The sequence below is a fragment of the Taudactylus pleione genome, unplaced genomic scaffold, assembly GCF_031769625.1.
Source record: "Taudactylus pleione unplaced genomic scaffold, aTauple2 ptg000406l, whole genome shotgun sequence".
NCBI classification, from domain to species: domain Eukaryota; kingdom Metazoa; phylum Chordata; class Amphibia; order Anura; family Myobatrachidae; genus Taudactylus; species Taudactylus pleione.
The window spans coordinates 1,836,784-1,849,319 of record NW_028284808.1 but is presented as its reverse complement, the minus strand read 5'-3'; the positions used below and the strand labels follow the sequence as shown (position 1 = coordinate 1,849,319).

The following is a 12,536-nucleotide window of genomic DNA, read 5'->3' as shown; positions in this document are numbered from 1 at the left end:
TTTTTGATTGGACTGTTTTGGTGCAATTTATAAATAGTCTCTTAATATTTGTTGAGTTTTAAGTTATTAAAAAATACATTTTCCATCATTATGCTCATAATGTGCGCTTAAATGTTCTGTATATTTCTCCCTTTTTATTTTGATACCTATTAAATGTTTTTTATTTTTAATTTGGGAAAATATAAAAAGGCTAGAAATTAGTGCGTGGATTTGAGGCTTTCTACTTTAGTTTATGTTTTTCATTTCTGTTAATTATTTATATATTTATGTATGTAAGTTTAGATTTGAATCCCCCCTACCCCCACCAGAGGTCAGAATAGCCCTTGGGACATACTCACCTCACCTTTGCCCTCTCCCCCAGCTGTACAGTGTTGTGATTCACAGATCCTCAAACAGGGGCAGTTATGTTGCTTTTTGTCTGAACTCAGGGCCTGATTCAGAGCCGGGCGCCCTGACAGAGCGCTCGCTCTGCATCAGGGCCGGGCTATTTTTTATTTAGAGCGGCCTCCTGGCCGCTCGCATAGCTGTGGGTGACCACCCACAGCTATAGCGAGCGGGCAGGAAGATGGTCGCGATGGTCAAGACCATCGCGACCATCGGGCTTGCGACGAGACCCTTGTGGTAGCGTCTCGTTGCCGCAAGCCCCAGAGAGATTTCGGCTCAAACAGAGCCAAAATCTCTCCCACTGACATCACTCGTGATGTCAGTGGGACCGGCCCCAAATGGAGACGTTCACATGGGAACGCCTCCGTTTGGGCAGCCACTCCCCTGGCCCACCCACCACAGGGGGCGTGCTGTCACTCAACATCGACAGCACGCCCCCTTTGGTACGAGACCCGGAGCGACGGTTTGCCTGTCGCTAACCGGGTCTCGCGCATGCGTGCGACAGAGCCGGCTCCGTCATGCGCACTGGGCCACCATCGACTGAATCAGGCCCTCAATTCATGAAGCTCCTGCTCGCTCCCATTTCAACTGTGATCGCGGCTGCGATTACGCACGCAGTCTCACTGCGATGATATGCTAATCCATTGCGATCGCTATGCCGTCGCAGAACAACATATGGACGCCCACTTTACCTTACACACATCCGTAATACTTAGCAAGACTGTGAAACCATCGATAACATCGAGTACCATCAAAGCCTTACGCATACTTGCACAAGGTCTGACCTCAATGCACCCAGTGAAAGCCCAATGTCCTTATGGCATCGCAGTGGATAATTTATGCACTCCCCTGCAATGGCGTTCAAACGCACTGGCACATCTGCATTTCGCCAACCACCACACTGTCACCACCAACAAACGTACTTGCTGTCAATCACTCGATGCAATGGGTCTGCGTAGTCACTGCGATCGCAGTGGATGTTTCGTGCACTGCGATTCATACGCACGCGCAGAACGCAACAATCAGGCCGAAAGCGCGTGCAATTGCAGTTGCAATCATTGCTGAATCAGGCCCAATTACCTTAATATTGTTAGCAGAATAAACTGTATATTATCTATTAATCCAATTTGTGTGTCACTTCCTTTCCCTTTCCATCCTCCCTCCGACCTCTTTCCCATATCCTTATTTTTTCCAATTTCCCAACCTTTCCCATTTCACCCTGATACCATCTGACAAACTCCAAAAATGAAGACAATATAGAAGCAATACAAATTTGTTTACAGGTTTGATCATTTTTATAATTTTTTTATGTTGTTTGCAACATTACTTGTCCTTGTTTACATTGTCCTGAAATAAAGATATTGTTTTCTGGGCACATCATAACCTTGTTCTGGGGTTCTGCTCAAGAGGTGTTTTGTATCATGCGGTATAAGCTGCCTTCCTACATCGCAGCTCCCCTGCCCCAATAACAGAACAGAGGCTCTGGTGTCTGGGATGCTGCCACATGGGTTGGACCAACTGACATCCCCCATGATTATATAAAGGAAAGGGTGAGGTGTAACAAGTCTAGGGGGCCCATTTATTAATGATCGCATTTGCAATGCGATCTGGGCATGATATTAGCACCCATGATCGGATTGCAGGATACAAACATACCACCCAGATATAACAAAAAGCACCTGTATCCGAAAAGGAGCCCGTCCAGGGGAGTATCTATAATGGGTGCAGGCTGTGCCCACACCGCACACCCTGCACCCATTAGTCTTATACTTACCTGCCCGTAGTGCTGCTCTGTAGAGCTGCAAAAATCACTGGGTAAATGCTGGCCATTATCCCGGTGACTCACGCATAGTACTGCTGTCCCCAGGAAAACGGCGCAGGTGACATTTTCCCGCAGACCCGCGCATGGGCAGTAGATTCTGCCACTGTGCCAGAATCTACTGCACCTGGTGCACCGCAGCGCCGTCGGAGAGAGGAGATGGCCCGCACTGAGGGCCTAATTCATCAGTGCACGCTAGTTCGGGAATATGCGCAGACACCAGACCCGTTCTGAGCATGTGCGAGGCCGCAGGGAGACGGTCAGCAGACTGTCAGTGATTGGCATTTGTGGACGGGGTGGGGGCGGTGATGGCCTCCGTTCCGGAAACGGAGGTGTGTCGCTACTGTTATGGGGGGAGGGAAGAGGCCAGAATTTCCGTCGGCTGACGGAGATTTCCTGACCTCTTACTCTAATCTGCAGCAGGCGGCAGGCGGCTAATGGTCCGCAGAGTATCCGATCCTGCGTTAGACAACGCAGCTCGGATAAGTAATGCACAGGGGGCATGATGCGTTGTTACCATATCTGCAAGGATCGCAATTGCAAAGCTGCCTGCGTGCATACATCATCTATCTATAGCCTGCGTGCATACATCATATATCTATAGCCTGCGTGCATACATCATATATCTATAGCCTGCATGCAGCTTTGCAATTGCGTTCCTTGCTGAATCAGGCCGTGAACCTGTCCCTGCAATGTGATGGCAGTAAAGTGACAGCGTAAGTGTTCCCTTCACTCCGGTGCCGGGACTCTAGCGCATGTGCGGCCTACTGAGCACATATGCGCCATGGCCATTGCTATGGGAGGGTGAACCCTCCCTAGGTGCTTTTGTGATGTGTAGCCCATAGGCTTCAGCGGGCTACTGCCACCTTCAGTGGGAAATATGGCAGCATTGCCTCCCCCATAGAAACCTAAGGGGAATGCAGCTGCCAGAGGTATCGCAACAGGTATCTGAGGTATCTACTGCAGTCCCTCTGTCATACATTCGGGGTTGCTAAATATTTGCAGTTACCCCCAGAAATTGGGTGTAAGCCACAGATATTGATAAATGGGCCCCTAGGGAACAAAAGTCACTCTTTCTTATCTCTCACTATGTGAATGCCTTATGCTGGGCATACACTGGCGATACATTGGCCGTTCAATTAAACGGCCAATATATCATGCGTGTGTCGGTCAGCGTGTACAGACGATATGTTATTCACAGACATATTGCGACGGCTGTACAGCAAAGCCGATGCCCAGTATATCTGCAGATATGTTGTTGCATCGTGCTGTGTGTACGGGCGGACAGACGACCCCCCGTACACTTGTTGCAGAGGCTGCTGGTGTCTGACAGCTCAACTGCGGCGGCACATGTAATTGCCCGCCTAGTTGTACGCACTTACCAATTGTCAGATAGGCCGACCCGTCATCCTGGTGTGCAGGGCCGTAGCTAGCTAGTGTGGCCGGTGCCATCGCATAGGGCACCACAGGTCAGGGGGCGCTGTTTGGGCCTCTCAGATTTCTGTTTATTATCATTCTTGCTTGTAGCTTCCTCTTATTTCATCCCCAGCATCTCCTGGCCTCTCCTATCTCTTCCCTGGCCCTTCCCCATAAAGCCATGGCCCTTTTCTGGGTGCATTATGTCCCTTTGAAAAATGAGGGGGGCGCCAATGCTCTTTCTGGCACAGGGCACCAAAAAGTCTAGTTACGGCTCTGCTGGTGTGTACCCAGCTTTAACCTTGCAACATTTAAATTAACTTATCTTTTAATCAGTTTTTCTACTATTTCCACTGATATTCTGGAATCTCTGGACACGATTCCATTAGTCTCGGGTTAATATTTAATTTTAAAGGAACTGTAACCTCAAAAATGTTGTTTGCTAGTGTGGCTAGGGCAAGGGAATGTGTATGTCAGGCATAGTATATGGTTTCCCTCTGTGCAAGTTAAAAGCAAACTGAGGCTTGTCTGCTATCTCTGGGCTTGCTGTCATGTATCCAGTCGCTGTCTCTTCAAGTTTACCTTCTGCTATTTCATGATTAGGTTGCATAGAAATCATTTTTACCAAAAGTGTATAAGGATATAGAATCCTGGCACTAGGTAGCGATAGTTAGTATACACAAATATGAGCAGCTCCCTTCCTGAAAAGAGGAGTGCCAATCCTCAATGCAATCAGAGAGAAATGGAAAACACAGGTGGCACTGCTATACGTGCAATTCAGAACATAAGATATTCAATTACTAAATATAAATGTAATTATAATAAAATGTACAAAATAAATGCTCCCGGGAGTATATAAAATAACATGTATTAAATACAGTAGTACACACCAGACATAAAAATAGATCTAGGATAAGATATAGTAATTACACTATACAGGTGAGTGGTAGATAATACTTTTGGGAACACTGTTGCCAGATAGAATTGTCAAGTCTCTTTTTAAGAAACACTGTTGCCAGACAATAACGTCTGATCAACAGGTCAGTGTTAACCACAGTTCTCAGATATGGTTTCAATGTATTCAATCACGGCAATAGATAGTGTATACCGTGGAGACTCTAAGGGGCATATTCAATTAGGCGCGGGGTTGTCCCCGCAACTACTTGCCGTCCTAAATCCCCACGACGTGGGGAAAAGCTATTCAATTAAATAGCCTTTTCCCCGCGCCGTAAATTCGGGACTCATGCGCGTAAACACATTGATTTCACAGTTTACGCAGAATCAATGTGTTTTTTTCCCCATGCACGAGGCTGATTTGATTGTATTAACGAGGATTTTACCTCACACCTCCAGGAGCTGCGAGGTAAAGTCCGACTGCGGGGACTGAGGAATCCCCGGCAACTGAATAAGACCGGCACGGCAATTAGTCGCGAGGACAACCCTGCGGCTAATTAAATATGCCCCTAAGTGTAGTCCTCATCAGTCTCTACACAGTTAAACAGCAGCAATAGAATATGTATACCGTGGAGACTCTCGGTGCAGTCCTCACCAGTCTCTACACTGTAAATAATACACTCCAGGTAGTGTTTGCTAAATAGCAGCAGTAATCTATAGTAAACTATAGTATAGTTACCGTGAGGAAACTTGAGTAGGTCATGAGTGGAGGGTGACCTGAAGCGAGAACCCACCGGGACCAATGATGCCGACACTTATGGTAGCCCCCGCCAGGGTTCCTGTGTGGTGCTAACACCTCCTGGTGTCTGCGCTGTAGAAGATCGGGCTGTAATTAGCTGTCAGCACTGGTGTGGTCTCCCTCCCCCTCCCCAACCCTCTTACCTTACTGCACAGCAGTCCAGAGGCAGGGAAGGCGAGTGGGGTGCTGATTGCAGTGGACGCTTGGAGATGATATCATCTCCAAGCGCCACTGAAGCCGACCAATCAGGTGGCATGCAGCATGATCCAGGTCATCGTGACACGGGAATGACCTATGGTCAACCCTGCAAACTACCCGAGTTGGATCCCCAGGGCTCTGGACCAAGGTGGATCCATTTACACCGACAAAAATCCCGGGTTGATGCGCATTCACGTGCAGCAACCCAGTTTTTCAGGTTGGTGTAAAAGGGGTATTAGAGTCTCCACGGTATACACCATCTATTGCTGTGATTGAATACATTGAAAACATATCTGAGAGCTGTGGTTAACACTGACTTGTTCATCAGGGAATTGGTATGAATTACCGCCGGACGCAAATCCCGACAGCGGCTGGCCGACATGGCTGAAGATCCCGATCGTCCCATGGTAAGTATTTACTAACCTAACCTCCCCCCCTAATCCTAACCCTCCTTAGGGGTGCCTATCCCTAACCTTCCTCCCAGTGACTAACCCTAATCCCCCCTCTAAGTGCCTAACCTCTAAGTGCCTAACCCCCCCTTCCCTAAGTCCCCCAGGAGGGTGCATAACCCTAAGTCCCCCCCGTGGGTGCCTAACTATAACCCTCCCTTCCCTTAGCCTAACCTCGCGGGGGGGTGCTTAACCCTAAGTCCCCCCCGGGAGCCCTAAACATAACCCCCCCTGCATCACTTCGGTCGGGATGGTGGGCGCCGGTCTCCCGGCGTCGATAAAATGACAGGCGTCTAGATTTAGATGCCTGGCATTTAACCCTCGCTGGGATAAAGCAGTCGGGAAGCCGTCTGTCGGGATTACGTCCGCCGACTTCCCTACTGCATACCTTCATCAGACGTTATCTGGCAACATCTATCATAAAAAGGGACTTGACAATTCTAAGTTTAATGAATATATCTTATCCTAGATCTATTTGTATGTCTGGTGTGTACTACTGTATTTAATACATGTTATTTTATACATTTTATTATAATTACATTTATATTCAATAGTGATTGAATATCTTATGTTCTTTTTTGCACATATAGCAGCGCCACCTGTGTTTTCCTTTTACCAAAAGTGTGAATGCAATATTGTGATATGATCAGATTTCTCTATGTGCTGTAAGTAATATCTGTATAAATAAGTTCTGATGTCATTACTTATAACTGCTGAGCTCTGATGTTATCACTTGTATGTTTATTAGGATATCAAGTGTATTATAAAGAATAGTGCCCTCTATATTCATCTTGGATTGCTATGACTTATGTACAGGAGCTCTGTTTATAGCCTTTCTGGATATAAATATCCTTATAATATATATTATGGGGTGCATTGGAGAGGAGCTTGGGAACTTTGAAAGCTAATCAGGCTGCTCAGTGTGCTACTCAACCCAGCTAGCATGCTAGTCATGTCCACTGCACCCGCTGCTACACTGAGTAGTGCTGGCCTGGTGGAGCACACAGGGGAAGGACAGAGCGATTACTTGGCAGGCTAGCCATTAGCTTGCTTTCTATCTGCCCCTCTCCCATGCAAACTAGAAAAGCCTGTCCTAAACAATGAGGACCTGTCACTGATGTATGTAAACAAATTACAAGATAAACATTTGGATACACCTTGTGATGTCTGATGATCTGTTCCTAGACAGGAACTCATGTCCTTTCAACTGACTTCTTCCACGTAGTTTGAAATCCTGTTTACTGGCCTGTGATCCTCCCAATACCCCGAGCATTTAGAAAACGGTGACAATAAATATTTATAAACACTACAATTCTGCTGTCTTGAATTTGTTAACAACTGAAAATGCTAGTGAGACGTATGTAATATTAAATATTACTACGAAACATTTTTTCCCATGGTCCCGCGCTGACCTTTGCTATTACCATTCTGCTAGATCCAAATCAACAGTTTTAAAACTGCATATTTTGTTTTCTGAGAATTGGGATGATTGTTTTCATTAAAGATAAATGTTTATATTTCATACAGGGGATCATAATCTTTATATTGTACACACACTTTCTATGTGAAATCTTACATTAAAGATTTATTTAACATCGTACTGAACATTTTTTAGATGATTTTCCTTTAAACCAACACGTACTAGTAGTTGTTTTCTCTTATAATGCTATGTTTATGAGGACTGTGTGTTCAATGCAGCCACCAGAAGAACAATCTAACGATCTAACATTCAGAGTGGAAAGCTGATGCCCAAACAGATTCAAATTTGTACTCGCCAGCTGTGTGAAAACATGTTAATGTCGCAGCTGCCGGGATTTGTATGGAGACGCCCACCGGCAGCTTTGCAAATCTGGGTGACTGCTTACATAGATGCAGCCCGTATGCAGATCAGCCAAATATCGGACTTCTAAGTAACCATATGGTCACGCAAAATGGCCACTGAGATGCCGGAGGGGGGGGTGGGGGGGGATTGCAGACGTAGGCTGAGACACGCCTCTAAAAAGGTCACGGCACGCCTGCGTTTGATTCGCCACATCCCCGTTGCCGCCCACATAAAGGTCCTTGCCTGTCAATTACTTTGCCAATAAATCCTCACTGCAAGCGACAACAAGATGAAACTTGACGCATGCGCAGCTTGCCAATAATCGCTCAAAGCATAAACAAAGGAATTACGTCCATCTTTGAATTGGGCCCGTGTGCATCAAAATAAATGTATGTTTGCAGAGCTATACACATCTTTGCAGTCAGACCACCTCTATCTGTAATATGATCATAGCCGTCACTCGCACTTGCACCAACTCTACCCACAGTACAGAAGATCCGTCTGAGTACAGGTGCAAATATGTGTAGGTGCGACTTTGCCTATTTGGAAATGCCCTGTTACCACCCAGTTATGCTCCCGCATTGCCCGTACTGGCACCAGTGTATCGGTGTGTGCACTGTAGGGCTTATGCAGTGGTGGTAGCAAATCCAGCCAAAGGTGCATATTTACACCTGGACTAAATATTATTTGATGCTTTTACATTTAACCAGTAAATAAAATGTTCAACTTAATTCTGTTGTTTGAGTTCAAATGATAATGGTATAATAATGTAGCATTTCTAGCTTAGCTAGTCTGTACAGCATCCATTCACCTTTGCACAGAACGAAGTACCATTTGTGTTTCTCCCAGTAACACAATGTAAACTACAGTCCTTAAAACTGAGCAAGTTAAATAGAAACTAAATGAGGGTTAGTGCTAGGAATTATATGGCATATAAATATGGCACACAGAGACCAGACAGGGGTTACACAAACAGAGCTGGTATGTTTATATTCACTGTTTGAGAAAAGAATCACTTATCCCAAATCCCATTTGATCTCTCCCACTTCTAGAATGCTTACACTGCGACAGTAATTAATGGAACAACGTTATGCACATCTGCACGGGAAGCCTACAGTCTCTTGGTGAAGAACCCTCCTTGTATCACATTACTGAAGTGTTCTGGAGTATTCCTGATTTTTCTAGGAAAGGTAATGTATTGTCTCTCAGAGGATCACTGTCCTCTCAGTGTGGGTCACATATGATTTTTAATTGATGATATATTTTTACGTTTATATTTTGGTTTTTTTATATTATGTAATTTGTGCAATATTTAATTATTTCCATCTATATGTTCTATATTAAATTATTCCTGATCCGATAGCGCTGTCTACCATTTGCCTATCTTTTGTTTTTATATAGGTTTCAGAGCTTACACCTATACGTTGATAGCAGCTGTAGATTAAATAATTTATTATTAATTCATATATTGTCCTTGTATTGGGAATCGACTTGCTTGGGTCACATATGAATTCACAAGACAATATCCATTATCTATTTCATAGATGTTTGAGTATCTCTGCTGAGAAATCTCCTTGTTCTCTTTAAAAATTATTGAATATATACAGAGTATATTATCTCAATGGTACATATAAAACAGGAGTTACCAATAAACTTTAGGACAGTCCTTTGTATTGCCATGTTTTCCATCACGACTTATGTCCAACATGTGTGATTTATACCCCTTTTCCACCTAAATTCCGGGTCTGACCCGGAGTTGGAACAAAGTTCCTATCCGGATCAGACCCGGAATTTTGCCGGCGCTGACTCAGGATATTCCCGAGTCAGCGCCGCTCACACCGCAGTCGAGTCTGCATAGACCCGGCTTTAGCGGAGTGAAAGTGGACGCTTGGAGATGACATCATCTCCAAGCGCCACTGAAGCCGGACCAATCGGCCGGCTAGCAGCGCACTCCAGGTCTTCGTGACCCGGAGTGCGCTGTTCCCATAGCAGGGTTTCACGGGCTACGCCCGTGTTAAACCCTGCTAGTTACCTGGGTTGGATTGCCGGGTCACTCGACCCGGCGATCCAACCCTCTGCCCTTTTACACCAGGGAGCTGCCCGGGTTAACCCTTCAAAAACCCGGGTTTTAGCGCCGGTGTAAAAGGGGTATAGGTTAGAGCCACAAAAACTATGGGGGTCATTCAGACCCACTCGCGAGCGGCAGTACACTCTCAAGTGGGTCGATGGTCCCCACTGCGCATGCGCACGACGGAGGGAGCTCCGCCGTGCGCATGCGCGAGACCCGGCGAGCAAAGGACTTTCCATCGCTCCGGGTCTCGCACCAAAGGGGGCGTGCTGTCGATGTTGATTGACAGCACGCCCCCTTTGGTGGGCGTGCCTGCCAGACGGAGGCGTTCCTATGGGAACGCCTGCCGTCTGAAGCCGGCCCCACTGACATCACTAGTGATGTCAGTGGGAATGATTTTGGCTCTGATAGAGCCAAAATCACTCCTGGCCTTGCGGTTGAGAAACCCGACCACAGGGTTTCACTCGCAAGTCCGATGGTCGCGATGGTCAAGACCATCGCGACCATCTTGTTGCACGCTCGTATATGCTGTGGGTGATGACCCACAGCTATACGAGCGTCCAGGAGGACACTCCATATTAATGGAGGAGGGCCCTGATTCAGAGCGAGCGCTCTGGTCAGAGCGTCCGGCTCTGAATCAGGGCCTATGTGCAATAGGTTTCTTTTATTTCCAACGGAAAATTCCCATTATATTTTTAAGTACTGTGTTTTCAAATTCCACCACTTGCGTAGAATACCTCATATGACATAACCTTTTTTTCTTTGTTTCTTTTATACTGTCTCTTGTCTTTCTAGGTTTTTGTTGTGTGTTTTACAGTATTCGGAGGACTTATGGCTTTTAACTATCACCGTGAATTACACGTGTGGGCCGTGCCATTGCTCCTGGTTGCTTGCTTTGCTTTTTTGGTTGCCCACAGCTTCTTGTCTTTGTTTGAAAGCGTTGTGCACAGTCTGCTCCTGTGCTACACAATAGACATTGAGACCAATGATGGCTCTTCTGAGAAACCGTATTTCATGGACCAAGATCTCATGGTGAGTAATGATAGTCAAAATGCTATATGTTTATTATACATATGACACACTGCTTATTTCTTTACCACTGTAAGGGGGGGGGCTTTGTATTTATGGAAACTAGTCCGCTGCCTGAGCAAACATTTGTAAAAGTGTTCCATGGAAAAGTCTAACTATATTTATTGAATTCACAAGTAATTGTTGAAATCTAAAAAAAAAAAAAAAAATCATTAGTGATCGGCAGTTTATTTATTTTATTGATTTTTAGGGGGGTTGTCTCCCCTCCTATCCGTTTTGTAGCCAATGGAAATATTTATTTGAGTTGAATCATACTGTAAAACAAACAATTCCAGCTGTATAACATAATTCACATCTATTCTGAGCAGTTCTCATGCCGCAATTACATTGGATCTGGTTTCAGAAGAAAAATGTTTATTGAGAACACAACGTATGTAGCACGTAGCTAAAAATATGAATATGTTTCTTACAGGCATTAATACATCAAAACAGCAGTGATCCAGAGATGTTAAAGAACGGACCACTGCCGAATGGAGAAGAGGGGACAGAACTTCGTCCAATTGCGAGGGCTGACTGAACACATACCATGGCATCTGCTGTCTGTAACTAAAGCATTAACATGAATAAGAGCATTGGACGCGTAAATATGTGTGAGCAGCACAATGGCTCAACAAACAGTACAATGAATTGATGCGGAAGTTACTGCTCACAGGACATGGTTTACTGGATCCATGGATGGATTTGTACAACATGTTCTGATGGTACAGAGCCTAAGATTGAAGGACTCCATCCTGGGTGTGTTTCAGACCACTTCGTACTGCGCGGTGGGCAATCCTCACCAGGAACTGTATTACAGAGTGAGCTTTCTAAAGAGAGATATATATTTTTTATTTACAGCAATATTTTATTATACAAGAGCTTCAGCTCTCATACACAATAGGTAAACAGCTATTTCACTTTTAATGCAATTCATTTTCTTGAGTCTTTAGTTGTGCCAACTGTATAGGCTGAAATTTAATTGTTTCACCCAGTGCCATCGCCCACGGCCCCTGCATCTGGCTAGCAGGGTGTTTGGAACGGAACCCCGTGGCCTGTAGTGTAGCCAGCCCCATTATGCCCCCTCAAATTACATCACAGGTTTGGTGGGGGGTTGGCACCACAGAGCATCGGTGAACACTGCTCCACCGCTGGTTTCACCTAGTGATTATGGGGTTTTATTAATTATGAATTATTATACACACCTGGCAGTATTGCTATTTGCATTTTCTACAATATAGTAAAGATTTCAGCTTCAAATAATAAAAATTAATGTGGTCCATTTTTAAAAAAAAAAACTTCTAGCAGTAAAATGGTGTATATACTTGTTTCATCATCAGAGAAAGATGTACAGAGGGATTGCCAACAAGACACCGCTTACCTGGATTTTTCTCATTGGTTTAGTCCTCCATGGATGAGTGCGTTTAAGGCAGCGGTTCCCAAAGTGTGCGCTGTGGCTCCCATGGGTCCCGCGGGTGGATGCTTTCACAGCAAGTAAGCTAGTTAAGCAGCCAGCTGCCATTTACACAGCTGGCCCCATGCTGTGCTGCTGGCTCTCACTGCTTGTCACAATCAGAGCAGCGTAGCCCCACTTCACAACACCCCCTCCTGCTCTTCCCGGA

At 45.4% G+C, this 12,536-nt stretch overlaps 1 protein-coding gene across 2 annotated transcripts in view; it reads left to right on the top strand.

The window, feature by feature from the left end:
* Window positions 1-12,336, top strand: part of SLC44A3 (solute carrier family 44 member 3) — a 166,657-nt gene extending 154,321 nt beyond the window's left edge. The window contains exons 12-14 of one of the 2 annotated variants that reach the window (XM_088446818.1): window positions 8,834-8,971; window positions 10,645-10,881; window positions 11,351-12,336. In XM_088446818.1, coding sequence (XP_088302944.1) covers window positions 8,834-8,971; window positions 10,645-10,881; window positions 11,351-11,455 — 480 coding nt within the window. In that variant the 3' untranslated portion in view covers window positions 11,456-12,336. The remainder of the gene's footprint in view (window positions 1-8,833; window positions 8,972-10,644; window positions 10,882-11,350) is intronic. The other variant, XM_088446817.1, reaches the window with a different exon arrangement.
* Window positions 12,337-12,536: the final 200 nt, after the last annotated feature.